General features: G+C 45.6%; 8 protein-coding genes across 9 annotated transcripts; 3 read left to right on the top strand and 5 right to left on the bottom strand.

The window, feature by feature from the left end:
- The first annotated feature begins 1,697 nt into the window (after window positions 1-1,697).
- LOC122618505 (serine/arginine repetitive matrix protein 2) lies at window positions 1,698-7,964 on the top strand. The gene is made up of 3 exons (XM_043794994.1): window positions 1,698-2,728; window positions 2,784-6,863; window positions 6,921-7,964. The coding sequence occupies exons 1-3, from the start codon at window positions 2,031-2,033 to the stop codon at window positions 7,951-7,953; spliced, it is 5,811 nt and encodes a 1,936-aa protein (XP_043650929.1). The 5' UTR covers window positions 1,698-2,030; the 3' UTR covers window positions 7,954-7,964.
- A 668-nt stretch (window positions 7,965-8,632) lies between these two features.
- Window positions 8,633-10,601, bottom strand: LOC122618506 (cytochrome P450 307a1). Its single transcript, XM_043794995.1, has one exon. It carries the CDS (start codon window positions 10,265-10,267, stop codon window positions 8,651-8,653), a length of 1,617 nt encoding a protein of 538 aa, XP_043650930.1. The 5' UTR covers window positions 10,268-10,601; the 3' UTR covers window positions 8,633-8,650.
- A 250-nt stretch (window positions 10,602-10,851) lies between these two features.
- Window positions 10,852-13,321, bottom strand: LOC122618507 (alkaline phosphatase). Its single transcript, XM_043794996.1, has 3 exons — window positions 13,187-13,321; window positions 11,358-12,502; window positions 10,852-11,287 (listed from the first exon to the last, which is right to left on the bottom strand). The coding sequence occupies exons 1-3, from the start codon at window positions 13,269-13,271 to the stop codon at window positions 10,943-10,945; spliced, it is 1,575 nt and encodes a 524-aa protein (XP_043650931.1). The 5' UTR covers window positions 13,272-13,321; the 3' UTR covers window positions 10,852-10,942.
- A 302-nt stretch (window positions 13,322-13,623) lies between these two features.
- LOC122616999 (membrane-bound alkaline phosphatase) lies at window positions 13,624-15,481 on the top strand. The gene has a single exon (XM_043792629.1). The coding sequence runs from the start codon at window positions 13,650-13,652 to the stop codon at window positions 15,201-15,203; it is 1,554 nt and encodes a 517-aa protein (XP_043648564.1). The 5' UTR covers window positions 13,624-13,649; the 3' UTR covers window positions 15,204-15,481.
- Window positions 15,482-16,684: 1,203 nt separating this feature from the next.
- Window positions 16,685-17,702, bottom strand: LOC122617999 (collagen alpha-5(IV) chain). The gene is made up of 2 exons (XM_043794105.1): window positions 17,654-17,702; window positions 16,685-17,592 (listed from the first exon to the last, which is right to left on the bottom strand). The coding sequence occupies exons 1-2, from the start codon at window positions 17,688-17,690 to the stop codon at window positions 16,685-16,687; spliced, it is 945 nt and encodes a 314-aa protein (XP_043650040.1). The 5' UTR covers window positions 17,691-17,702.
- Window positions 17,703-19,097: 1,395 nt separating this feature from the next.
- LOC122615722 (transmembrane 9 superfamily member 3) lies at window positions 19,098-22,071 on the bottom strand. Its single transcript, XM_043790797.1, has 4 exons — window positions 21,790-22,071; window positions 21,174-21,731; window positions 20,014-20,978; window positions 19,098-19,945 (listed from the first exon to the last, which is right to left on the bottom strand). Exons 1-4 carry the CDS (start codon window positions 21,898-21,900, stop codon window positions 19,801-19,803), a joined length of 1,779 nt encoding a protein of 592 aa, XP_043646732.1. The 5' UTR covers window positions 21,901-22,071; the 3' UTR covers window positions 19,098-19,800.
- Window positions 22,070-24,669, top strand: LOC122615723 (probable G-protein coupled receptor Mth-like 2). Of its 2 annotated transcripts, none has more exons than XM_043790798.1 (8): window positions 22,070-22,210; window positions 22,506-23,007; window positions 23,067-23,220; window positions 23,285-23,461; window positions 23,524-23,763; window positions 23,828-23,987; window positions 24,053-24,241; window positions 24,304-24,669. In XM_043790798.1, the coding sequence occupies exons 2-8, from the start codon at window positions 22,513-22,515 to the stop codon at window positions 24,407-24,409; spliced, it is 1,521 nt and encodes a 506-aa protein (XP_043646733.1). In that variant the 5' UTR covers window positions 22,070-22,210; window positions 22,506-22,512; the 3' UTR covers window positions 24,410-24,669. The 2 variants fall into 2 exon arrangements, with proteins under 2 accessions (XP_043646733.1, XP_043646734.1); XM_043790799.1 differs by lacking the exon at window positions 22,070-22,210 and adding an exon at window positions 22,330-22,351.
- A 31-nt stretch (window positions 24,670-24,700) lies between these two features.
- Window positions 24,701-25,801, bottom strand: LOC122617593 (chromatin modification-related protein MEAF6). The gene is made up of 4 exons (XM_043793513.1): window positions 25,577-25,801; window positions 25,296-25,509; window positions 25,088-25,219; window positions 24,701-24,982 (listed from the first exon to the last, which is right to left on the bottom strand). The coding sequence occupies exons 1-4, from the start codon at window positions 25,721-25,723 to the stop codon at window positions 24,798-24,800; spliced, it is 678 nt and encodes a 225-aa protein (XP_043649448.1). The 5' UTR covers window positions 25,724-25,801; the 3' UTR covers window positions 24,701-24,797.
- Window positions 25,802-26,490: the final 689 nt, after the last annotated feature.

The raw sequence follows: 26,490 nt of genomic DNA, 5'->3' as shown, positions 1-26,490 counted from the left end.
CCATGTTGCCCAAGGTTTTCGCACCCAAGTGCCAAATTCGAGAAGTCTCGTGGTCGCCAATGGATGGCCAGTGGCCACATAAAGGCCCAAAGTCAAAGCCCTGCTTGAAGAACCGCAGTGATGGGATACAATGAGTTTTGTACGTAGGTTCAACTCAAGCGTTGCTCGGGGACATCCAAGTTGATTTTTCGACGTTCTCAAACAATGGTGGCACTTTTTTTGCCTTGTTTTTCATTGCGCATCCACTTAGCAGTGGGTGATTTTCAAAATGAGATAACACCTCACATTTTGAGGATGGGTGTTTATATTTGGTTGAGCTTCAGGCGAGCAGCGTGACAAAGCTGAGAAGAAAACGATGGAAAATCGTTTGAAATGCAGGAGATTATGCTTGATGATGGGGATAAAAGTGAGGAAGGTTATTGTGGGGCGGCACAAATTAATTTGCACCTTTCGCCTCTGCCGCAGCGCCGCCGCCGTCGCCGTCAGCAGTCGGAGAAAGTTGCACATGCAAATCTACAAAAGAAAGAAAAACTGAGAGCGCTGTCGGCAATTAAAGGCATCTGTGTTGCACTGAGATGAAAATGAATCAAATTTGCAGTTTTAAAGGTTTTAATTGATTTATGAGCTTTCATTTCTTTAATCTTTGTAAGTTAAATTGTTTGTTACTAAATAAAATGCAATAAAATACACTACATTTTGTACGAAAATGTAAATTATTATATATGTAAATGTATATATATAACTAAGCGCTATTTAGAAACTTTACCTGATTGGAAAAGCGCAGCACCCAGTGCAAACTCTTCATATTTGATGAAACTCAATGTGCCAGAGGAAAGCTTTTCCGCCTTTTTCGAATCTCCCTTACCCGCCGGGCAAAGGCAATGTCATAATATCTGCGGATAGGCGCATTTTCCACGATGCGCTTGACTTATGTGCGCGCACACTGTATATATATGTATCTATATTTAGAGACGGTGTGCTTAGCGGGCACAACGATAACCGTATTTGTCAATTATTTGCACTTCGCATTCGAGTGAGCGCCGCTCGCCATCAAGAGGAAGCGGAAATAAGTGCAGTCTGCAGCGGTAAAGCGCATTTGGGTGTTTGCGTTTCGCACAGTTACTACAACTTTCCGAGCATGTAAAAGACAGTTGCTAAGTAAATACAAAGTTGGTGAATTCAAAATCCAATTTAAAATATGGGAGCGTTACGAGTCCAACACGGTGGCAACGCTGACAACAACGTGTACTCGCTATCTTTTATGGAGGGTGTCTTCGCTAGTATATCGATAGCAAGTACGCACTAGAAACGTGTCAATAAGTATCGATAGTATTCACACCGGAAAAGTATCATTTTTTTAAATATTTCTACATTTTCTAAAATTTTCCTAATTCATAATGGTTTGTTTAAATATATGAAAATTGTGATTAAAACCTGCCTTAAGCATGTTTGCAGGGAAAGCACAATTTGAAAGCCCGATATAGCAAAATAAAAATGAATCGCAATAATTTTTAATTGAGATTCTGAGAATCAATCTAGGATTTTGAACCTTTGAGCTTACACGAAACTCCTAGCTTTGTATGTTGCTATAGGAGATTTTCGTGTCAAATTGATTTAAGAAACCTATTTTTAGCTACTTTTAAAGTAAATTCGTGAAGGCGGTCTGGCAGCACTGCCTGCCGATAGATGCAATGTGGCCAGACTTTGTTCTGCATTGAGCAGTGTTTACTCGCTGCAGAAAAGTTATTGGCTTTGGTTTTTCATAATGGCATAAACATTATCCGGGAACGTACATGATACCGCAAACGCCGAGCTGGTGCACCGCTGCAACCGACGAGGACGTCCGCCCGCGCCGCCCAATCAATATTACCGCTCGGCGAGGGAAAGCGCAGCGTGGAAACCCAGCAACACGGCGCCGCCATTGAGAGAGCAGAAAAAGAAAAGCGTGTGCGCCCGCAAACAACAAGAAAGAACCAGCGAAAAGGGAGCGGAGTGAGAGGCAAACCGATTTGAGGTCGCCGGATGTGAAAATGTCGCAAGCAGCTGGAGGATCGACCGCCGGAATGGAGCAGCCAGCCACTGGCAAACAGTCGAAGCCACCGGAGGATCTCCAGGACAATGACACCAATAGTCTGGAACCCGGCGAGGTGGTGACCCCGCCCCATCATAACCCTGGCAGTCCAGCAGTCAAAAAGCATCTCTCCAAGGAGCTGATCATAAGCAAAACGCTGCGGAAGCTACCAGGTAGCATTCTGGAACAGGCCCGCAATGAGAACGGATCTGTCGGGACACCAAAGGCCCAAACCGAAGATGCGGACGATAGCGAAGGCCTCTATTCGGACTCGGACTCCTCAGGGGAGGACCTTAAAAACGTGGAGGATGTGCAGAAGGCCAGGAAAGAGAAACAGGAGGAGGCTGCAGCAGCTGCCCTTCCCCAAGCACCACCCACGCCGCTATTAGGCATTAATCCGCTAAGATTCCACATGAGAGCTCCTTGCTTTGACTTTCCCCGCATGGGCTTTATGCCACGAATGAACAGGGGCGGACCAAGGGGCATGCGGCCGCTTTTCTTTGGACGACCACCCACGCCGAATCGCATGGGAGCTCCCATGATGGGTGGACCCCCAACACAGGGACCTCCGCCGGGAGTGTACGCACAGCAAAATCTCCCAGGAACAGGTAATAGCAGCAATTCAGGTCGTTGCAAGCGACCCCAATCGGATGTGGTGTAAGTAAATTCCATTTTTATATCGAGAGTTGAGTTTATAATGTTTTATTTTTAGTTGGACAGCATTGCAGCCACCAGTGTCCTTTGTTTTCAATCTTGTTTCCGAGTGCTCCAATACAAAGCATGAGAGTTGCAGGACTAAAGCGGAACCTGGTGACCACAACTCCAAGGAAGCGAAACCCCCAAGCGAAACGATAAGTGAAATAGATCGATCGAGAGAGAAGTCCATGCACGGAAATGACGTAAGAAAAAAAACTAGTAATCGATTCCATGACAGAAACCAAAATCGAGGAAGAACTAGGGAGAGGTCAAAAGAAACACGAGGAAAGTCCACTGAAAAGTCCAAAAACAAGGATGAAAGCACAGCGAAAGGAAGAGAAAAGTCAAGAGATAGAGATTTTATTCGTCGGAAAAGTAGAGAAAGATCCCAAGATAAAAGGTATAACAGAGCAACAATTATGAATCGATCTACAGAAAAGGATGAAATTGGAGGTGAGCTTAGGAGTAAAGCAAGTGGAAAGTCCCAGGAAAGAGATCAATTCAGAGATAAAACCAAAGACCGATCTAGGGAGGGAGATCGGGCTAGGACGAAAACCCGTGAAATATCACAAGCCAGGGATCAAACGAGAGGAAAGGCAAAAGATGCGGAACACACCAGAGCGAAATCAAAGAAAAGGTCCAGATCCAGGGATAACCGACGAGAAAAATCGAAGGAAAAGCTAGGCGATAAGGAAAAGAACAGAGACTTATCCAAGGAAAAATCTAAGGAGCGCAGCGAAAAAAGAAATGAATCCAAGGACAAAAATAAGGATACGAATGAGCAAAACGTAAACAAAAGGCTTCGAGCGGGCTCCAAAGAGAAAGATAGAAACCATTCTAAGGAAAGAACTCAGAATAAGTCACCAGAAAACAAACCTGAAACAAAAAAATTAAATGCAATAGAACATTCTAAAGTAACGCCATCTGATCGTAAAAAAGACAACCTGTTGGGACAATTAGTAGAAAAAGGTGACGAACGTTCCAAGGATAAGCACACAAAGCGATCGAGAGAAAAATCTGTAACGAAATGTCCAAAGGAGACCCACAAGGACCAATTAAGGGACCGTTCGTGGGACTCGGCTAAGGAAAGATATCAAGGAAAATGTTGGGATCCGCTGAAAGAAAATGGATTGGATAGGTCCAAGCGATCAAGCACGCCGCATAATTCCCGTAGTGAAAGTGAAACAACAAGCGATCACAACTCAAGAACAATAAATCAAGCGCCTTCATCTTGGGAGAGTAGAGAAGGAACTCCTCCAATGACACCACCACAAGTTCAGATCTCTCAGACTCCAATTGGCAATAACACAAAGCCCAAGGATTTTGATATTTTTGCCGATTCACCTCCACGAGTAAACACTGCCATTTCAGCTCCAGCTGCAACTATTGAAAGAAGTACCACGCCGCCGTTTAAGTCGTCCATTCCTGTTGTTCCGATTGCTAAAGCCGACAAGCTGGATCCTCTGCTCAAGGCCAGTGAAATTCATAGTAGAATTGGCGCCCTGCTCGAAGATACCGATTTGCATTTGGATGCTTTACTGGCTACTAAAGAGCAGTTGTTCCGTCGCACCAATGAATACAAGGAGAGAAAAGTGGCTCCCAAAGAGATTAAAGCGGAATCCCTTCCGAATAACAGGCATAATAGATCTGCTAGTGTCAAAGCAGAGGTCGATCATCACAAAAGCCAACCGAGACATAAAAATCCTTTCAAGCGCGAATCAGTATTAAGCGGGAGGAAATCGTCCTCTCGCCCTTCAAGTAAGGAGAGGCGACTTCAAAGACCCGACAGTGATGTTGAGGATTGGGATAGAGATCTAGAACACGATAGAAATCAATTACATGGCAGTCATCCAACTGGATCCCAGCCAAGACGAAGTGATGAGTATAAAAAATTCAGCATTAAAAAGGAAAAAGATCTTACGCCCCCGCCTCAGCAAACGAACTTTACTCGAACCACTATAAAAATCGAACGCAATGCCACGCCTCCCCGACCCATTGAGCGCGATGTGCTGGTTAGAAACGGTGCAGTGGCGGCCAATGCTCCCCCACCGGCAAAAGAGCAAGAAAGTCCCGATACGGATGACTACATCGACAACTGGGAAAACGACGATTCAATGGCCAGTATGCCAAAGAACGCCCCTCCCGTTACACCTACTCCTGCTCCAAGTGCCAACGCATCTCTTAACGCTACACCTTTGCCACCCTTGCCAATAGCTTCGCAATTTAATGGCGATGATGACGATTCCAACGCCCTGTGGAATGCAAACAGCACACCTCCTCCGCGATCCAAAAATGCGAACCTGCCAACGAGCAACATCCATGAATTATATGACAAATTCATGAATAGTATTAAGATGTCCGACGAGCATGTGGAGTCGGAAACGCTGGACACCTCAAAAAATAGCTCCTTGAGCAATTCCACAGCCGAAGAAAGTTCCTCGGGTAGCGAGACTTCCTCAACAAGTAGCAGCAGTAGCGAAACCGAGGAGGACTCCAGTTCAGAGGACGACGAAGCCAATGAAAACTCTTCAAATGATGAATCGGTCATACCATCTGCTAATTGCAACACAAATCAAGATGACAGCACTGGTAAAGAGCAGCTGCAAAAGAAAAACAACGTTAGCAAGGACCTTCGCAAACTTAAGAGCCTTGAGGACAATCTGGCCAGGATTCAGATGATGCGTGAAAACTATGATGCGGGGGATGAGATCTCGGAAGAACTGCTAAAAATGGAATCCTTATTTTTAATGCAACGCAACGCGATCATGGATAAATATCGCAAACAGGAACTTAAAAGCAATTCCAGTGAGGAGCAGCTGGCAGTAGATGAACAAGAAACTGTCCAGGCACAAGAGGTGGTTAAGGAGACAATGTTTCCTGTGAACAACATATTCAGTGCCAATCGGGAAGCCATCAAGTTGACCATCTCGCCATTGAAACTGACACGGAAATCTGTGCTTTTCGACAAGGATGAACCAGACCTACCAGAACCATCCAAGGCGGAGCTGCCTAAGCCACCGCTACAAAAGCCACCGAAGGAGATTGCTATTGTGAAACCGACCATTGTTGAATCCCGATCTAAGCCTAAGCTAAGGAGTCCACCACCACCAGCCGGAAGTCGTCGCAGATCCCGGTCCCGTTCCATTTCTAGAAATAGGGCCCGTCGTCGCGGCTCGAGGGCCAAGTCTCGTACTCCCAGCCCCAGACGTCGGCGTCCTCCATCGCCCAGAAGAGCTTCCCGATACACTAAGCGAATCGGAGGGGTTACAGTCGGAGGAATTAAGATAGGAAGAAGTCATAGTAGAAGCTTGACAAGAAGTCGAACACGCAGTAGGAGTCCGAATAGAAGAAGACGTCCGCCAACAACTGGGCATAGAAAACGCAGTTCATTATCCCCTATTCCACCAAAATTGGCTGGACCCCGGTCACCTCCTCCTTCTCGTCGTCGTCACTCACTAAGCCGAGATCGAGAACGTGATCGCTTGTCTCGCTCCCGTTCCCCCTTGCCCTTTAAACCACCTTCGCCGCCGATGAGACGCAGTTGGTCTAAAACGCGATCACCAACCAGGAGGAGATCGTTCTCCAGGTCGAGATCACGGTCGATATCCCCAAGATCTCGATCATCCGCAGAAGGAGCCTTCGCAAATTATTTTGAGGAGAATCAGGGCATGGAAGCGGCTGCCTACTACTACAATATGTCATTAATGCAGCAGGAAAATCAGGATACGATGGGTGAGGGCTATGACGCCTACGCCGCCTATATGGACTCCGCATACAACATGGAACAAGCATATGCCCAGTACTCTGAAGATTATTCGAATACGTATGGGGAGTATATGGGCGAAGTAGCTTCCTCACCTCAGCCACCTGGATCGGTTCTGAGGGAACTGCCTATGGCGCCGATGATGCCCATAGAATCCCTTGTTCCTATTGCCCCAGTGGAGACAATTCCATCAATGGTGTCCTCGGCGTCAGTGATGCCGGTGGCCGTACAAAAAGGAAACGTCTTGGAAATAGTACCTTCCGGTGAGGATATAATAGTAGCGGAGAAGAGCACAGTGGCAGCTGCGATAGATGAACCAATGGAGGACATTAGGTAAGACAGAGTTCTCAATATATTTATATAAAAACTCTTATATATTTTGTTTTTCAGTAAACCAAAGCGAAAAGGCGTCAATTTCGTGGATAACGTGCTGCCCACATACGAGAGCGAGAACGAAGACCGCGCTGTTGTTGGAATGGCGGTGGAACGTGCCCTGCGGAAATATCAAGAGCGTCGCTCCCAAGCCGCCGCAAAGCTGCAACTGATTCGCGATGAGCTACTTGTGTTACCTCCACCACCACCGCCACTGACAACCAAGCCAGCCAATCTAGAAAAGCCTGTTTTGGTGCAGAAGAAACCGAAGTTCCGGTACTTTCATTTTGATCCTTTCAAAGGCGCAATAGTGAAGACGCACACACGAATGCTACGTTCACCCAACCGCCCTCCATTCGATCCCAAGCATTTTGCCATGCTAATGAAGACCGGTCGCCTGCCTCAGATTCCTCCAGGATTCCTGCGACATCGCCCGCCAATTTTACCAGCGCATGTCGATGCTGTCACGAAAGGGGCAATGCTTAAGGAATTCTTCAGCAAACATCCTCCACCGCCGCTATCGATGCCCATGCCTCTACCCGATGGGATGCCCTATTACCTGAGTGGTCCACCGCCTATGCCAAGTGGAGCTGTCGTTTCTCCTGTGCCTGTTAATGTGCTACCACAACCCATACCCGTGCTGGATGGAAGTGGTTATCAGGGCTATACTCAGCCGGCTACAATGGTACCATCACCAGTTCCAGTTCCTGTTCCAGTGCCGCTGCCTGTGCCCTTGCCTGTTTCTACTAACCCTACGCCACCACCCGCGATGAAAACTCCTTACTTCACACCACCACCCCTGCCCGAGCTGCCGACTCTACCCGAACTGCCGTCTCAATTCACTGTGAATTCCGTGCCCACTATAACGGAGATAATGCCAGTGGATATACTACAGAAGTTGGGACCGCTGCCCAAGACCTTGGACGTTGATGATGGAGGCGGAACTGCCAGTCCGGAGGAGATTAGCGACGATCTCAAGGAGGTTGTAGCAGAGCCAGCCGAACAGCCTGTGGTGGACGTTAAGCCGCAGCTCCTTGTGGAGACCCAGTAGTAGATCCGTATATTGCTAGTTTGATTTTTTTTTAGATAATTATCTTTAATTATAAACATAAGGATGCCGTATCCGTACATTTAGATTTATTGCGTAAATATTTTGTTTTTAAAATATTTTTTAATTGACCATTTGTAAACAAGTTGCATTTATTCATAGAGGTCGTTTTAGGTTTATTCAGCTTTAAGTTTCTATGTCATTTATAACTTGTCCAACTTGGACCACGTTTATTGATTTCTAAAAGAAAATAAAAAATGTAAATAGTTCGCTTAAGAATTATACTTGAATTAACATTCGGCGTACAGTTTAAACATAATTGAGTCATTTATTATAACGAAGTTCTTAACGAATTAATCTAAAATTAAGATCCTCAAGAATCGAATGTATGTGAAATTTTTATAGTGTGGTGAGCAACTATAAGAATTTGCGTGTATGGTATCGTACAAAATATAGACATGAAATACAAATTTTGCATTTGCGTTAGTGGAATAATTGAAAATATACTCAGCAGTAAAATAGTTTTACTATTTGATTGAGCTTATTCGTTATGTTTGATAAGAAATAATGCAGACATCTTATTCTGGAGCCATTATATATATTGAGTTATTTCTGGTTTATACTTTAGTTGCTATCGCTTAATGGGATTTGCCCACTAATCAAATGTTTTGGCAATTATAATTTGCTATAGTAGTCCGTTCTATTTCCTGGGTGTCAAGACCAACGGAAAGCAATCGGCAGGCAGTGCCAAACTCTCAGGACTGATCTTAATCGTGGAAACATCATGACTGCTGATATCATATCTCTGCATGACGTTGACCAGGACCAGAAAACCAAAGCCCCTCACTAAATTCTGGCCAATGCAAGTCCGCTTTCCGATGCTGAAGGGTAGAAAATGCGGAATATTCCGCTTTAGTTGAAGTTTTTCATTATCACTTTCGATGCCGGAATCACAACTTTTTAAACTTTTGGGGTTTTGTTCCTTTGGTGTTTCCAAAAATCGTAATGGATTAAATTCGGTAGGATTTGCCCAGTACTTCTCGCTGGAGTTGAGCACATAATTGTTGATGAACACAATGGTGCCCTTGGTCACCCCGTAGCCAGAGATCACTGTATCCTCAGTGGCCACATGTGGAACAATAGGGGAGGATGAATATCGCAGCACCTCAAAAATAGTCGCCATCGTGTACGGCATAGCACTCATGTCCAGTAAGTTAATTGGCCTCTTTTCCTCTGATGTAATTGCGTCTATTTCCTCCTGGATTCTCCTTCCAATATCCAGATTCTTGGCTATATAGGCCAGCACCAGCATCACGAGATTTCCAACCGCGGAGTGTCCGCCAATGAAATCCTCCAGCATAAAGATGATCGTGTTCCGGGAGACATCTTTATCTTCAAGCAGGCTCTTAAGTAGGGCATCCGTGAAGTCCCGATCTGGCTCATCCAAATCGACGTTCAGCTCCCGATGCCGGATAATCCTGTCCATTATGAAGCGCCTGATGGTCGTGGACCAGTTGATGATCTTGTTCAGGTGTCGCTGGTAGAAGGGATATAGCCAGGGTAGAAAATCTAGCGGGTGTCCCTGATTGATCTCCCAGAATATCTCATCAAAGTACTGAACAATCTGTTGGAAGTCCATATCATCGTAGTCGAACCTCAGGGAACACATGTACTGACTAAACATATTTCCGCAGGCCTTGAGAATCAGTGGCTTTATGTTGATGGGCTCTCCGGGCACCAGTTGGTTTCTCAGCTCCCGATTCCAGTGCTCCATTTCCTCGCAGCCAATTTGGGACATTTTCATGTAGTAGGAGGAGGATTCCCTGGGCGAGCAGTGGCGCCTGGCGAGATTCCTTCTCTTCTGCTGCAGCTGTGACCAATCGCAGAGTGCCAGTGAATTGCTTCGCTCTCCTCCAAACAATTTATGATACCGTATGAAGTCCGGTCGCCCGCTCATCAGCTTGCCATTCTGGTTCAGCACCTCGCGGATCAGCTCCAAGTTGTTCACCACCAAGCAGCGGGTGTGGCCAAAAGTCATGGAGTAGATGTCTCCGTATTGTTGGGACAGCGCCGTAAGTCCCGCAAAGGGACTGTCTCTATAGCGATCCAGCAGATGCAGATTCCCAATAATGGGCCATGGTCGCGGTCCAGGAGCCTGATTATACTTTTGATAAGCTATGTGATTGATTTCAGTGGATTTCTTTGTTTTAACGGGCTGAATAACGCGACGTTTGACTCCATATAGAATGCATATGTAGGACGTGGCCACAACACTCAGTAAAATCGCCAAGATAGTGCAAATCAAAACAGCCAGCATTTTTGCTGACCTCTTGCAAGTAGGAAGCACGAAACACAACTAACGCTGGCCAAGCCAGTCAAGCAACCAGGTAAAGTAGACAGGGCAAGACTTTCCCAGATCCTTCGGGAAAACTGCTCTACCTTCTGTGGGTTGAGACATTACCTGCCCATTATCTTGCTTGCTACCTGTTTGTTTTGGCTTTAATCATTTGTTTTTCCCACTCAAAGGAGGACATGAATAATCAGGATGCTAATGACTCAATCCAAAATGTCCGTTGGTAAGATTGGAATGTATTTTAATTTACACATTTATTTTAGCAACTTGGTTCCTTCTTTTTAAGAGCTCAGGTTAACGCAATTCAACGGACTGAAAGTCCCAAGTAACTGAAACATTCACTGGCCAAATTGCTGATACAGCGATTTGCCGGATTTATTTATTTGCTTAAGCTCAAAAATTGTATACAGTTTAAGTTGCCGCCTTCGCGTGGCCCTCTTAATATCCGTCAGCAAGAAAGACCCCACTGCCCCTGGGATCCCCACCCCTCCTCTAAATACATTTTAGTGGAAAATTAAGCGAAATATATTTGTAACATATATGTATTTATATAACTGACCAGGAAAGGCATAACATTTTGTATTTCCCCTTATTAATTTATTGAGTATTCCTTATGAGTAAGCGACTGCAGTGGGCACTTTATTGCTCATTAATCTTGTCCTTGGCAAAGGGTCCAATGTTGGCGGCATAAGCCATCATGGCTGGGATGGAGCTCTGCTCGTAATTGCCGGTGAAAAGGTGCTCGAAGGGACCGGAGGCAAAGACACCCACATCCTCGGCGCCGTGGGTTTCACTGCTCAGTGGCACCGTGGCCTGGAATGCAAAGTCCGCATTATTTGTGTCCGCATGGGAAAGATCGATGCGTCCGTCCTTGGAACTGTAGGTATCAACGAATCCCGGACCATTAGCATAGGACAAGATGGTAAAGGGCAGCTCATCATCGGCCAGATTGGGAGCTAACGAAAGGATGTTCTGTCGGCGGTACTAAATTCAAAATAGAAATACATAATTAATAGTCATTTTGGCTTCTTTCAAATATAAGCTAGTTTCTTACCGGATAGCCGTTAATGGACATGGTGTGCGAGTGATCCGAAGTCACCACAATCAGCGTGTCCTCCTCGTCGGTCATCTTCCTAGCCAACTCTATGGCTGCCGCGAATTCTTCGGTATCCTCCAGAGCCTTCTTCGCCTTGGTGGCATGATGGGCCATGTCGATGCGTCCACTCTCGACGAACAGGAAGTAACCCTCCTCGTTCTTGCTGAGCATTTTGATGGCGGCTTCGGTCATGTCGGAAAGGGATGGCTCGGCATCTTCATAATGGGTGCGCCGACGATCGCCATGGTAGGGCAGGTGGGAAGTGTCGAAGAGGCCGAGAAGATAGTCCGTCTTGCTGAGATCCGTTTCCTTCAGGCCCTTCAGCGACCAGACGTACTTGCCCTCCGCTCCCTGCTGTTTCTTGATCTCCTGCCAATCGTTGATCAGATCGCGACCATCGGTTCGCAGGCCCGAAACGCCAGTCTCGTCGTGCTGGGACTGATCCCGGAAATAGGATCGACCGCCGCCCATGATGACGCGCAGTTCCTGACCCACTGGCCATTCCACCAGCTGTCGGGCAATATCCGTGTTGATGTCCGAACTGCATTTGGAGCTGGTGATCTCACCATCGTGCTCCCAATTCCGCTCGGCGACGTGGGCATAAACACCGGCTGGAGAAGCGTGTGTCACCCGGGCGGTGGTCACCACACCGGCCCACTTGCCGGCCTCCTGGGCCCACTGGCCAATGCTCTGGACATGGGTACTCGAGTTGGTCACGCAGTCGCCCCTCTGCACCTGGGCATTGACGCCAATGGTGCCATAGTTGGCCTTGACTCCGGTCAAATAGGCCGTCGCCGTGTTGGCCGAGTCCGGAGTGCGCTCGTTGACGGCATAGGTCTTGGACAGACCCAAGTAGGGGAACTTCTCGAAGAAGACCTGTTTGTTGCTATCGCCCATGAAAGCACGTGTGGCTGCGATCGTGTGCACGGACATGCCATCGCCCAAAAATAGGATCACGTTCTTGGCGCGATTCTCGTTGAGTTTCTTATGGCTGGCCAGCTTATCGGCCAGTATGGATTGGGCCTTATCGTGCCAGAATCGTGTGTCCAGCTCCTCGTCGAGGGCCTCGAAGTCGCGTGATGACTGCAGACGGGGATGTTGGGCTGTAAAGTCCGGACTTTGGGTTAGCAACTAATCGGCGGGGAAAATGGGTCTAATAAAACACACATTTGAAGTGGTAAACAAGTTTTCAGCCTATCTGGAGCAGATCTATAAATCAGTTTTAATTATAGCTGTTTATGGTGTTGCGGCTACCACCCTATCGCTTGATTGCAGCTTAATAAAACGTGTTAAAAACGTTTCAGCTGATTATCGTGCTGTCACCATTACGCATTCGATTTGAGTACTTAAGCTTATTCTACATATCATGTAGTGAACAATTCTACAATTCTTTTCTAACAAAGCCTCTAATTCTTTAAAATTGATCGATTCTTCATAATTATTATTCTTCATTATAATTATAAGACCGTTGAGTGCTTAATAATGATCCTATTAACTGAGTTCAGAAACTTAATCTTTCTTGTTAAACATATGTACATAAATCTATTAATAGGCATGGCACCCTAACTTAAATTTACCTTCACGTGATCAACAGAGTCATAAACTATTATGTAGCCACTTGATGATTGAATGCTTCCTAAAATAGGTCTAGATTAGCCAAGTCGAATAGGCCAACAAGATCTGTGATAAGACGAGAGAGCCTGCCCATTGGCTGTAGATAAGCTGAGCTCTTGGCCAATCGGATTCGTTCGGCAGTTTAGCTCGTAATGCCGCTCGGCTCCACTCACCTTGTTCTTGGTCATCGGCTAGATCACTCCGAACCTGGATGACCAGGAGAGCGATGAAGCACACAATCAGGCAACTCTTTACCATCTTGGGAGGAGGGGCGGTGACTTGAAACTGAGAAATGCTCCGTTCGGGAGTGACCGCGAGACTGGCCAAAACTGACGAAATGGCCCGATTATATAGCCTACGATTTTCAAAGCGCTCTTCCTGTAATATACCTACGCGTTATGGGTGATTGTTTTTGTGATTTGAGCAATCTAAAGTGGCGATCGATTAATTATCTCGAGTGCCTAAAAACGTGAGTATCACGGTCTGGCTAAGAAGGGGTCGTAAATTACCCGATCCCCACCAAACTGCCCCATCGACTCCCTCACACGAGCTGCACCTGATGGTATATTAATGGGTGGTATGGAACTACGGAGTACAGTATTCACTTGGCTGGCACGGTGAAAGCATCTCTCGAAAATGCTGAGTCTTAAGTTCTGCATTGGCCTCGGCCTGCTGACCATCGTTTGGAGTGCTGCGGTTCCTGGAAAGGCGCCCGTGGACGAGGAGCGAATGCATCCACATCTGCCCACCAGTCCCAGGCTGCGTGCGATTTCCGGCGAGGAAACCCAGGAGTTCTGGCACTCGGCCAGCAAGAAACTCATCCGCGAGAAGTTGGAGTTCGTGAGAAATACCAAGAAGGCCAAGAACATTATTTTGTTCTTGGGCGATGGCATGGGACTGGCTACTCTGGCCGCTGCCAGGAGTTACATTGGTGGCGAGGAGCTGAAGCTCTCCTTCGAGGAATTCCCCTTCACGGGTCTATCGAAAACCTATTCGGTGGACAAAATAGTCCCCGACAGCGCCTGTACCTCGACCTCATACCTGTGCGGAGTGAAGGCGAACTACGGAACCATCGGCGTTAATGCGCATGTGAAACGAGGTGACTGTGCGGCGATGGCCAACGAATCGAACCATGTCTTCTCTCTGGGAAAATGGGCCATGGATGCGGGCAAAGCTGCTGGCCTGGTGACCACCACCCGAGTGACCCACGCCTCGCCGTCCGGAGTCTATGCCCATGTCGCCGATCGCGAATGGGAGAACAACGCTGTTCTGGAGGAGGCCTGTGGTGAGCTGTCGGAAGGTCTGCAGGACATAGCTGTCCAGTTGATCCACGGAGAGGTGGGCAGTAAACTCAAGGTCATGCTGGGTGGAGGCAAGCGAAGCTTTTACAGTCCGGAACACTACGACAAGGGACGGCGCACGGATGGACGTAATCTCGTCGAGGAGTTCGAGGCCTTGGACGCGGGCAACACCTTTGTGAAAACGCAGAAGAAGCTGCTCAATGTGAATGCCACTGAAACCGGACGATTGTTGGGTTTGTTCAGCAAGAGCCATATGCACTATCACCTGGAGCAGCTGGACGATCCGGATAACAATGAGCCCACCCTGGAGGAGATGACACAGAAGGCCATTGAAGTTCTGGAAACCGAAGAGCAGGGCTACTTCCTTTTCGTGGAAGGAGGTAAGATTGACATTAGCCACCACGATACAATGGCACGCATTGCCTTGGATGAGACCGCTGAGCTCTCGAAGGCGGTCAAGAAGGCTAGGGAGATGACCAATCCGGAGGAGACCCTCATTGTGGTGACCTCGGATCACTCGCACACCTTCAGTATCTCCGGCTATCAGCCTCGAGGCAGCGACATCTTTGGAGCTGCCAAGGCGAAGGGCTCGGATGGCAAACCCTATCTGGCCCTGAGCTACGCCAATGGCAAGAGTTTCCAGGACTTCTACAACACGGAGACCCACGAGCGTGAGGATCCCACCAGTCTGCCCACAATCGGAGACTTTGATCAGCTCTTCCCCGCGATGGTGCCCCTGGAGTCGGAAACCCATGGTGGCGAGGATGTGGGTGTCTTTGCCTCGGGACCCTGGGCACATCTCTTCACCGGCGTCTACGAGCAGAACACCATTCCCCACATGATGGCATTTGCTGCCTGCGTGGGCGATGGACAAACCGCCTGCGATTAGGAAACGCCATCAGGAGGAGTTGATTGACAGACAGAAGGACTCTTAATTAGCACATCCACTAGACGATTCTCACGTACGCTTTATCGTTTTAAATGAATACTCAACAATTGACAGGTGCTGGAACACGCGGCTCTCGAGGAATTAATTTCGATCAGGGATTACCAAAACCAATACTTCAATATACAATTTCCTATCAATGTTAAAAACCAAATGTACTTATAGTGTCTGATTATAGGCAGACAATGAAAGCCCGATTAAAGCTGATTATATTAATAAGAACAATTTATATTTTCGACTTTTTATAACTCAGAGTGGTGTGATTCAAAAATGGGAAATGAATTTGCTTTAAGACTTTTATCTATCAACATACCATTCGAAGATGTTGATAGTACGGCGGACCAAAAAAAAATATACTGGACTTTGCTATCATGGGGCATTTCTTTAAACAAAAAACAAACAAACTTTCCACAAAATATGTACTTCCGATTAAATACCAACGTTAATGTGTGATAAAGGTTAAATCTTTTATGCGATTGCATATACTACATGACGCCAAAGAATGGACTTCAACAAAATAACTAAACTTTTCTTGCGATTGTATATACTAAATGACGCAAAGGAATGGACTTCAACAAAATAACGAACAACATGCTGTTAAGTCACGAAACAAAATGCGATTCAACTACAAAGATGAATCCTTTCAAACAAATCTTTTTCAAAGTATGCAGCGCTGATCTCAAATCGTTCAAGATGAATACGATCGTTCAAAGGCCGAAAATCCAATTTGTTTTATCTTCGCAAATCACGAGTTAAAAGTAATCTGCTAATATCACTTCACTTTTCTTTTTTAAAAAGTGAATCCAATGACGTTAAACGATTGGACGCCACAATTGTTTACCCACCGATTCCAAGGAATTTTATTTTTATCAACGACAAGTTAAATCTATTTGAAGTCTATCACAAAATGATAGACTGACATAGTCTGACTGCAACTAAATTCAATTTGGTTGTAGAAAATTCAATATGATTTTAATCAACTTTCATTCTCATTATCGTAATTGCTTTCCAAAACGGTTAGACTGGCTTCAAAACTAATATGCTAATAAAATGTTAATCGGATTCGCGATTTTATGACAATGAACTTGTCTGGTGAATCTCGTGTAGTTAAGGTAAATATTTAACGCAAATTCATTGTTGACAATTATCATGCGTGATTCCATTGGGGAATACCCTCGAGTAGGTGTTTCTAATTTTATCCGCACATACCAAGAATTGATATCGTAAATTGTTGGCGAAGCTTCAGCGAATGACACTTGAGAACCAGCTCTACATAACAGGTCAGTGAAGAAAGAGCTCTACAAAAGAGAAATATAACCCATTTAAAACATGTTCCTCATCAATTGATATTTATCTTCTTTTTAATCATTATCAGTACCGTTTTTATTAAATTATTCAACTAACTTTAAGCTTAAGTATTCGCTTCAAATGATGACTGCATATTGATTTGAGCTGCGCGGTTGGGTGAGCGTTGCATACTTCTCCTTCAGTTCGACCAGGGCCCTCTGGAAGTTCTCCACGCTGCTCTCGAGCTGGTTGGGATTAATCTGCTGGACGGACTGGCCCTTGACTAACCCAGCGGTGGGTCGCTCTCCCAGGAGGAGAATCCTTCGCCAATCGCTGGCATCGGAGCTACCGCGCAGGAAGTCGTTGCGATTGCCCACCGCGAACACAGTTTCCTCCACATTCTCGGGCAAGAGTGTTGGCTGCTGGACGCCCAGTTCGCTGGGTGTGGGCTGAGTGGGTGGCACTTGAACGGCTGGAGGTGTGATTCCCGACAGAGATGTCGATGTGGGCTGAGGTGGTGGAATGGGAGCACCGGCAGCTTGGTTCACCGGCGTATCGAATAGTTCACTGGGCAGATTCTGCGGTCGATCGATCTGCAGCACCTGACCATCTGGTGAAATGTGGTAGAACTGAGCTCGACCAGCTGCGAACGTTCCCGCAGCTCCCGGAATCACAATGATGTTGCCCACGGCGCTGGTCTGTGAAGAGGCTCCACCAAATGCGCCACCAGCTGGGGTGGAAATGAAAGGCGGCACAGGAACTCCAGGCGGCGGAAAGGCTCTCAATGGTGGACCAGCCGGGCATGGGAAACAATATCCAGGAGGACCCGGCGGTCCTGGTAAGCCTCTGGGTCCCTGAATGAATGGCAGATTCGGGGGGTAAGGACCTGAGGGTGGATAACCCCAGTAGCCTGATCCACCGCCATGATGCCCGATCTGATTTTGATTGCCAGGAGGTCCGGGCGGTCCTGGAGGTCCTCGCTCGCCCTGTGGACCAGGATCACACGAGCATTTCACCAACGAAGCCTGGGCGGTAGAACACAGACCTGAAGGAAAATATTGTATTCCAATATGGTAGGAAGATGTATAAATATTTTAGAAACTTACCCAAAACCAGGAAAGCCAACAGTCCCAGAAAACTCATGATGTACTTCGGATATCTCTTTAGATCGGACTGAGCTGAGCCAAGAATGCGACTTCTGCTTTTATAAGCTGAAGAACTGGAGACCAACATTTTAATGTGCATAGAAAATATACAAAATAATCTTTAGATCGAACAGAAAACACATTTCCCGCACCTCCATAACTGTTCTTGGCCCAACATTAAAAGGGAAAAACTGTGATCACCAAGTCGGTGCAGTTACATTTATGATAATTTATACAACAAGATACACGAACATCATTAGGAGCGAGACCAGCCTATAAACTGGGTCAGCAGGGTTCTCGATTCTTGGCCTGCAATCAGCGGGACCAGTTCAAAAATACATCAACTGTCTATCAGGCTATAAACAGCCATCAGATTGTACAGTTTATGTGACCAAATGTGGGCGATACCCATCAAAATGACACCCAGACTTTTGAATCGCTCTCATACTGATCGCCTTTTCATCGAATCGGAAACTGTGGAGCGAATATCCCAAGCGCCCTTACAGTTTCCATTGCCCAGAATTAGCATAAATTACGAAATCAATATGTTTCCAATCTGCTTCCACTCGTCGATGGCTGGAAATGAAAAGGCCCTGCGACGTTTCCGACTTATCTAAGAATTCCATTGACGAGCCAAAGCCCCCGAAAACACGCGTCATTAGCGGGACTCGTCCACTCCGTAGGTGTCCACTAGAAGTCTGATGACATTGGGCCTCTTGAAAGTCCAGATAAGCAGAGGAGTAAATCCGGATGAAGGGTGGCTTGTGGCACCTGTTGAAACCTTTCAATACACTTCAAAATGGTTTTTTTTTTTTACCAAAAATTGCTTATCTTGAAGGTGTGTCAGTCCATAGCAAAACTAACTTAACTAACGTAACTTTAAACTAAAATCTACGTAATACAGATAACCAAATAAATACTGATTATAAACTTGAAATTTGGTACTACTTAACACGAATTAAATAAATGGTTTTTGGAACCTTACCAAACCCTTTCAGTGCATAGCACATGGTGTAAACACTGCAGTGATTAGTCGTATACGCAATGTAAACATAATAGACTTGTTCAAGTACTTGAGCCAAATCAAACATCATCGGCTAACGACAAGAATCCAAAAGGCTTTATCAATGCTGTTGTCATGGAATAATCCCAAAGTACTCCATCCATCCTGTTGCTCCCAAACAAAAAGCAAAAGAATACAAATGTGAGAATTGGCCCCCTAATAAATGGGCAGATAAGCGCGTTGAAGTTGTTTGCCTCCCAGTAATTCCCAGTAATTGGAAAACAATTTGAGGGTCAATGTTACCGAGTGAATCAAGAACAGTAAAAGTGAAACGATCTCCCTGATAATCGCCAAGATGAAGGGGCATATAGTGCAATAAACATTTGGTTTGGTTTTATATATTGAATTTATTATTAGATTATCGACTATTGCTAATCAGCACATTTCTTGCATCGTACATAACTTAATTGGCGCAAACAAGTTCAAGTCACATTTTGTTGCAGTTGCATAGATTGATAAGTTTTCTAGGCAAACAATTCAAATAAAATACTCGATGTACACCGTATGCAACGTAGCATACGTCATAGAAAAGCACATATATGACATAAAAGTTATCTTCGGAAATATATCAAATATTCTGTGTAAGCAAGCTTTGTTAGTAATTTAAGTAAGCGCAAAACAAAATGGAACAAAAGAGATTCCACAAAAAAAAACAAGAGCATGTGATTAATAATTGACTCTTAAATCTAGCAAACGTAAATGCAACAAAAAGAGCTTTTAATTCACACTATTCACTGTTTTCGTAAATTTTCTCATTTCTCATTTCAAACGCCTAGACTTATAGTTCCGAAGGAACTCTTTTAGGTAATATATGTAGTTTGCGTATACATCGTTAAACTGAATCTGTAATCTTTGGTGCGAATATATTGGACTGGCATTCATTTTCACACCAACATGAGAAGTGGGAAACCTAAAGAGACGAAAAAAAGGAGAGCCAACTGGAGCAAAAGTTGTGAGACACAACTAAAACTCTACTCAATAAATACAAGTGTAAATCGATTAGGATGATATACAGATCTGGGGGCGGGTTGCAGTCGCAGGGCTCTTAGTCTATTTTCACATTGGAATAGATTTTGCGCACGAAGAGATTCGTGCCCACATAGCCGACGGTGCCGCAGATGATACCCAAGGCGCCGCTGAAGAGTGCCATGTAGCCAAAGTAGAAGGCCGTTTGGAACAGACCGAACATTCTGTAAAGTAAAGTGGATATGAATGAAATATAAATATATGGAAAATACATTAGGAAAAGCCGTCTTACTTGGTTTTAAAGAAGAAGTAGTAGAAGGAATAGGCGTACACGTAAATGGACGTGGAGCCCGCAGCCATGAAGCTCGTCCACTGCCATCGGTAGTCCTCAGCATTTAGCAGGAAGTAGGTGCACACAATGGTGACGCACACCGTGACCACAGTCAGGATGCTGAACACCAGCAACATGAAGCCGTAGACGTAGTAGATCTTGTACGCCCAGAACGAGGTGAAGATGAAGTACATCTCAATGAAGATGGATCCAAAGGGCAGTACGCCGCCGAGAAGCACAATAATCAGCGGCTCCATGTACCACTTCTTTTCGGGAATGGGTCGTGGCACAGCGTTGACGCGGCATGGAAAGTCTGGCTGGCCGTCCAAATTGCGACCCACCACAGTGCCCACCAGAGTCAAGGGCAGGATGACAAATAGGCAGATGCAGGTGACCGCCACCATGGTTCCGAAGGGGATGGCTCTCGAGGCGTGGTATCCAATGGCAATGAAGTTGATCAGGAAAGCCGTGCCGCACACAGCTACTGGAACTGTAAAGGCGGACACCAGCATCTGCCGGATCCACAGTCGTCCACCAAGTCGCGCATAAAGCGATCCGCCAAAGTATCCATTGATTGGGGATGTGGCGGCGTACACGAATATAGCCGTGGACAGCATGGAGCCGCGTTCCGTGTACAATTCACCAACTATGGCGAACATGATCACACAGAAAACCACCGAAATCAGTTGGTATCCAGCGCCCACCAAGGCCGAGAAGAGCAGCGTGTTGGGCGGCGAACGGAAGACATCGCCATGCACCTGCTTCCATCCGTATTCATCACCAAGATCGCGCTCCATGTCGTCGACCTCCTCGTCCTTACTGTACCGGGCGTAATCCTTGCGCAGAGTTCGCATCAGAATCATGGACACCAGACCCACCAGGAAGATGACCATCATGAAGCTGTTGAAGATGCTGAACCAGTGGATCTAAAAAAGATTACGGAGGGAATGATGTCATCAAGCTTTTTCATAATGATTAAAACTGAGATATGGAAAGCAATGGTTGTATATAATTTCCGATTGCTCTCTGACCTCTTCCTCTTGGTATTCATGTAAAATATGATTAATTTAAACGTTTTGGAGTAAAACAAGTTCTATCCTAGCTCTTTTGGCTATACACACCCTGTGCTGGAAGAAGTTGGGATCCAGATACTTGTCGAATCGGTTCTTGAACTCCACCTTGCTGGGCTTCCAGTTGACCTCGTAGGAGAAGTTGATGTGGGAGCCCGGCTTGAGTTCCTCGCGACCCTCGGTGTGCAGGGTGATGTCCACGATTTGCTGGCCATTGTAGCCAATGGCGAACTTCTTGTGCGTGAAGATATAGTACTTGCCATCGCGCTCGTCGCGCTCACCGACTTTCCCCCAAATGGGCAGGCCATCAATGTACATCTGGTACCAGTACTCGTTCTTCACCGCATAGGTGAAGGCCTTGGCGCTCTCCTCCTGCAAGGTGACCATGCAGATGACCGATTTGGGGGCATCGTTCTTGAACTCCATCTCGTAGCCACTGAACTCCAGCTCGACACCTTGGAGCGCCTCGCTCAGCGTCTCGTGGTAGTGGGAAATCGACGACTTTTGGCCACTGCAGAAGGGTAGGGAGAAGTACGCGTAGGTCTCCTGCCGATTGTGGTATGGGCCGACCGTGTTCATCCAAAGCACCACCTCCTCGCGGTCATTGTACTGGGCGGCAAAGCGGATGATGTGGTCAGTGTTCGAGGGATGTGGCATCCAGACTCACCTTGTGGTTGTGCTCATCCGCCTGGGAGAGCGACACGTAGCAGCTGGCGATCAGCAGACATAAACAAATTGCACGGAACGGCACAGTGGTTTTCGTGGCGCTGCTGCCCATCGTGGCTAGTCCAGGTGGTGACCTCGATTGCGCGTCTTCCGGGTGACCTCGCTCTGCCGGCCTGACTCGATTGCCCTCGCTAAGATTGCGCTTTCAAACAGTTTTTGTGGCAAACACACAGATTTGCCGACAGCAGAAATAATTCCCTTCTCGTCTTTTAGGGTTGTATCTCGAAAACGTATGAATGTGAATGCCAACGAAAACGTGACTGGGAACGTATCGTGCGGAAAAGTGTTACAAAAATACCACCTATCGCATAGCGGTATCGCCATGGCGGGCTAATCGAATGTATCTCACAGATAGTTTTTTGGTAAGCTCAGCTCGGTACCAGCTAACTGGTGTTACATTTATATCTTATCCAACTAGTTGCTTGAATAATTAATAACTGCGTTTTAGCATATTCTGTGATACGATGTTATCGTATGCACGTTATTTTGAATTTTTAAGTTGAGTAAGAAATGAGCCACGAATGGGAATGTCCAGAACTTCCAGATTATTAGTTAACGCGTAGCTTAGTTTCCGCAGTTTTACATAAGCATCCGCACAGTGAAGTCGCCGGTATTTTGTAGTCCCATTTAATTTAATTTAATTTTTTTAAATAATAGTTGAACAATGCTACTTTTGGGATCGCTTATTACGTATCTCCTGCTGAAGCTGCAATCTGTGAATGCAGAGATTGCCGACTGCAACTTCTTTGATACCGTAGATATCTCGGAGGGCCAGAGACTCTCGAATGGATCATACCTCTACGAGAACTTACTCGTACCCGCCCATTTGATGGATGTGTATGAGTTTAAGCTCCTGGCGAACGGGGAAAAGGAGCAGGTGCCCAGTCACGTGAGAGGATGTGTTTGCAAGCTGAGGACGTGCGTCAGGTTTTGCTGCCCACATGACCACTTAATGGATAATGGCGGTTGTGTCCCCAACATGACGGCGGAAGAGCAGGAAGTACTCGACCCCATTCTTAATGTGACCCTGGCGGACGGATCGGTGGTGCAAAGGCACTTTAAAGATGATCTCATAGTGCAGGGGGACCTCCCAGTGCCTCCCTGTCAAATGTTTGCCCTAGACAACCGCCACAAATTGGAAGAGTATACGTTGTTCGAGGTAGGGCTGCTTAAAAACCCCTTATTTCTGCATGATATTTTCCCTTTGATTCTCTGCAGAATGGAACTTTTCTGCGCCACCTCGATCACGTGTATTTGGACAAGCGGGAGTACTGTCTACAGCACCTTACATTCCAAGACATTGATAGCTACTCCATTCGCATTGCAGCCCACAATTGCGTGATAGAGCCGAAAAGAATGGGACAGACTGTTGGTAATGTGAAGCCCATAGTTTGCAGCATAGGAGCATCAGTTCTACATCAATCTTATCCCCTCAGTAATGATCATATCGATGATATGTATACTTCTTGCAATGGCCGTGTTCCTGGGCGTTAAGAAGCTAAGGAATTTATATGGCAACTGCTTGGTCTGCTACGTGGCGTGCCTGTTTTTCGGCTTCCTCTTCCTACTCCTTAATCTGTGGCAATTATCAGTTAATTTCTGTCAAACAGCAGGTAAGGTTTAGACATGTGCATACACTTTAACACAACGTGAACAACTTAACCATTCGCGTCAGGTTACCTGGGATACTTTTTCGTCATGGCTGCGTTCTTTTGGCTGTCTGTCATGAGCTGGCACCTTTGGAAGTTTCTCACCCACATAACGACTGGGTCAGATAGTGCGTTCTTGAGATACAGCTGCTACGCCTGGGGAATGGCTTTGGCCTTGACCGGAGTCACCTTTCTGGCTGATAGGGTCATTGGTTGCGACGATTGGAGGCCTAACATGGGCAACGCTGGCCATTGCTGGATCTCTAGTGGGTTCTATTTTGTATCCGGCTTGAGGAACCCGTACACCAATGTTTTCCTTTCTATCCTTAGCTTATACCTGGTCTGCAATGCTGTACTTCTATGGACCGATGGTGATCATCCTTCTCTTCAACATCACTATGTTTATCCTGACGGCTAAGCATTTCATCGGCACGAAGCTGGCTGTTAGGAAATGTTCTTCTCAGGATGGCCTAAAGCAGGACCAAATAAAGTAATTTAATTATAGTTGTGGAATATATCAGTTTAAGAGAACTGACTCTCATGGATTCGTTGCAGTTACCTACAATTGCTGTCGCTCTTCACCTTAATGGGGATATCGTGGAGCATTGAGATATTCACCTACTTGACTCAAGACGATAATCTATGGGTAAATGTTGTCGGTAACTACTTCAACTGGTCCCAAGGCATCATTATATTTGTGCTATTTATTCTGAAGCCCAAAACTCTGAGACTATTAAAGGAACAGTAAGTCATTTTGAGTCCCCAGTTCGAGTAACCAGTTCTCTAATATGTATGTCTCTTTCTAGAATATTTCCCCAAAAGAAAGGCCACCCTATACAATTAACAGCACCTCAGCAAAGTGTGTGTTCGGAATACATCCCTAACCAGTCTAGGATCTCCATGAAACTATAAGCTTATTTAAACTAAAAAAAAAACTAAAATTATAATATTTTTTTTATGAGGTACATCCGGACTCGATATTTTGTTTGTTTTTTGTATACTTCTAAAAAGTATTTTCATATTTTACCAGTCGTTTTTTTAAGTCAAGATATTGCAATCTAAACTTTGAGCCGAGAATGAGTTCATTTCCATTGCTTATCATTTTATAGCGTAATTCGGTATAGTGGTTGTTTCCAGTAAGTTGTTGTATGAGTAAGTGAGTAAAGATAAGACAATGGGGAAATATGCAAATAAAAGAATTTGTAAATCTACATTCGCTTTATTTCTTGTACAAATTTGAATTTAAAAACTTTGAACGTAAAGAGTGCTTTATCAGATGCGGATTATACTGTAGCAATCATCATCGATGTCGAATCTTCTTGTTTATGTGTCCGCTCTTCTTCGCCGTCGCACTGGAGTTCGTGGACAGTTTACTCTTTGTATTCGATGTGGGTGTGCCGAGGAGATCCTTGTTACTTCCACTATTCGTAGATCCCGCCACCACACCGCCAACTACACTTCCCTCGTTCCGATGCGAGGGTGAGTCTGAAAATAAATAGGTTTAATAAATTTAATTTAAATAATACTTGAAGCGTAGACTCTTGTCTTGAGAACAGCGCTTAAAAAATTCTCTCTAGTGTTCTTCCTTACCCTTTTCATCTTTCGGTGTGCTCTTGATTGTCGTGGTTCCATCGTGGGCCGTTGTGGTGTTCTGATTGATTGAGATCTGATTGTCGCTGGAGTCTTCATTGGTGATGGAATCCGATTCGCTGGCGCGCTCAGCTGAAGGTGAATTAATGTGCGAATATTTTTAATAAACAAATGCATGAATAAACAAGGGCATGAGCACCGCACTTACGATTGCATATGGCCATGGAGGTAATGCTGGACTTGGAGAACAGGCGCTCGGCCTCCTTGAACTTGCGATTCCGCTTGTCGGCCTTGGAGTTGGTGGCCTTGTTGGAGGTCAGGTAGCGCTCCCAGCCGCGGATGATATTTCCGCACAGTTGCGTGTCCTCTAGGTAGGAGCCCTCGAAGGCGTAAATCTGTCGCTCCAGGTTGGCCAGTTGTTCCTGTCATTTATGCAACACAATAATGATAAAGTGGTGCGATTTTGGGTTTGTTTATGTTGTGGCTCACCGATGTTTCGGCCTTCTTCTTGATGAGGTCCGCCAACTCGGCGCGTGTGTCCATGGAGCCGCTTTTCGTATTCGAACTCGTTTTGCCCGACTTCTTGGGCTTGTTGCCGTTCGTTTCGCTGACATTTTTACTCGTTGGCGAGCTCATATTTTTGGAAAATGCTAGAATTTCAACAATTTATATTTTGTTTTGGACAATGTGACCAGATGTTGCAAAGCAGTAATTCCGTTGGTCTACGATTAAACTTTTTATCGACCTATGGTTATCTGTTCCGACTATCGGTTTAGGTCGGTGCTAACTTTCAGCTGTGACTCAAACACGATGTAGTATCAAATTTATCTGCATAGGTGGCGCTGCTTACAGCAAATTTTGGAAACTACGTTGTTATCTATGCAAATAAAATCGAATGGAAAAGTTTGATTCCATTTTGTTGCATTATGAATAGATTCTTGAAATTCGTATACTGCATATACGATACAATATATCAAATCAAACAGGCACATGTATGACTTTTATAATAAGAACATTGAAAGCTTATGATTATTTATATTATTAAATGTATTTACTACTATAAGGCTCAAGAAATACAACAAACTCGGGGTCAAAGAACGCAGTTACAAAACTTAATGAGCACCTATATTTGTAAGATTTTTATGGTTTTTTTTTTCACTTTTTCTTAGCTTTTTTCTACAGCGCCTGCCCCTTCACCACTTTGCATTTTGAAGCGAGTGTGGCTGCCATTGACCTCTCGCCTTGTTGTTTTTTATTTATGCGTGTACCACGGACAAAAGATTCGGTTCAGCTGTAGCGCCATCATCAACGTCTTTTTGATGGTGATCTTCTAATGATCTCCCCGTGGTTCTTGCATAGTTTGTTGACCCAAGTTCGTTTCAAAGTTTGTTGAACTGCCGAAA

The sequence above is a fragment of the Drosophila teissieri genome, chromosome 3L (assembly GCF_016746235.2).
Source record: "Drosophila teissieri strain GT53w chromosome 3L, Prin_Dtei_1.1, whole genome shotgun sequence".
Taxonomy (NCBI): domain Eukaryota; kingdom Metazoa; phylum Arthropoda; class Insecta; order Diptera; family Drosophilidae; genus Drosophila; species Drosophila teissieri.
Note: the sequence above shows the minus strand (reverse complement) of the source record. Positions and strands in the feature narration are given on the sequence as shown.

Coding starts and splice junctions, on each gene's coding strand:
- LOC122617999 (XM_043794105.1), bottom strand. CDS start 17,690: ATGAGTTTTCTGGGACTGTTGGCTTTCCTGGTTTTGG. Junction 17,593..17,653: donor GTTGGCTTTCCTGGTTTTGG/GTAAGTTTCTAA, acceptor ATTTTCCTTCAG/GTCTGTGTTCTACCGCCCAG.
- LOC122617593 (XM_043793513.1), bottom strand. CDS start 25,723: ATGAGCTCGCCAACGAGTAAAAATGTCAGCGAAACGAACGGCAACAAG. Junction 25,220..25,295: donor CTCCATGGCCATATGCAATC/GTAAGTGCGGTG, acceptor ATTCACCTTCAG/CTGAGCGCGCCAGCGAATCG. Junction 24,983..25,087: donor CACACCGAAAGATGAAAAGG/GTAAGGAAGAAC, acceptor ATTTATTTTCAG/ACTCACCCTCGCATCGGAAC.
- LOC122618507 (XM_043794996.1), bottom strand. CDS start 13,271: ATGGTAAAGAGTTGCCTGATTGTGTGCTTCATCGCTCTCCTGGTCATC. Junction 12,503..13,186: donor AGCCGATGACCAAGAACAAG/GTGAGTGGAGCC, acceptor CGGACTTTACAG/CCCAACATCCCCGTCTGCAG. Junction 11,288..11,357: donor TGTCCATTAACGGCTATCCG/GTAAGAAACTAG, acceptor TTTTGAATTTAG/TACCGCCGACAGAACATCCT.
- LOC122618505 (XM_043794994.1), top strand. CDS start 2,031: ATGTCGCAAGCAGCTGGAGGATCGACCGCCGGAATGGAGCAGCCAGCC. Junction 2,729..2,783: donor CGACCCCAATCGGATGTGGT/GTAAGTAAATTC, acceptor TTTTATTTTTAG/TTGGACAGCATTGCAGCCAC. Junction 6,864..6,920: donor GAACCAATGGAGGACATTAG/GTAAGACAGAGT, acceptor TTTGTTTTTCAG/TAAACCAAAGCGAAAAGGCG.
- LOC122615722 (XM_043790797.1), bottom strand. CDS start 21,900: ATGGGCAGCAGCGCCACGAAAACCACTGTGCCGTTCCGTGCAATTTGT. Junction 20,979..21,173: donor CCAACTTCTTCCAGCACAGG/GTGTGTATAGCC, acceptor AATCTTTTTTAG/ATCCACTGGTTCAGCATCTT. Junction 19,946..20,013: donor TACTTCTTCTTTAAAACCAA/GTAAGACGGCTT, acceptor TTTACTTTACAG/AATGTTCGGTCTGTTCCAAA.
- LOC122616999 (XM_043792629.1), top strand. CDS start 13,650: ATGCTGAGTCTTAAGTTCTGCATTGGCCTCGGCCTGCTGACCATCGTT.
- LOC122615723 (XM_043790798.1), top strand. CDS start 22,513: ATGCTACTTTTGGGATCGCTTATTACGTATCTCCTGCTGAAGCTGCAA. Junction 23,008..23,066: donor AAGAGTATACGTTGTTCGAG/GTAGGGCTGCTT, acceptor GATTCTCTGCAG/AATGGAACTTTTCTGCGCCA. Junction 23,221..23,284: donor AAGAATGGGACAGACTGTTG/GTAATGTGAAGC, acceptor TTATCCCCTCAG/TAATGATCATATCGATGATA.
- LOC122618506 (XM_043794995.1), bottom strand. CDS start 10,267: ATGCTGGCTGTTTTGATTTGCACTATCTTGGCGATTTTACTGAGTGTT.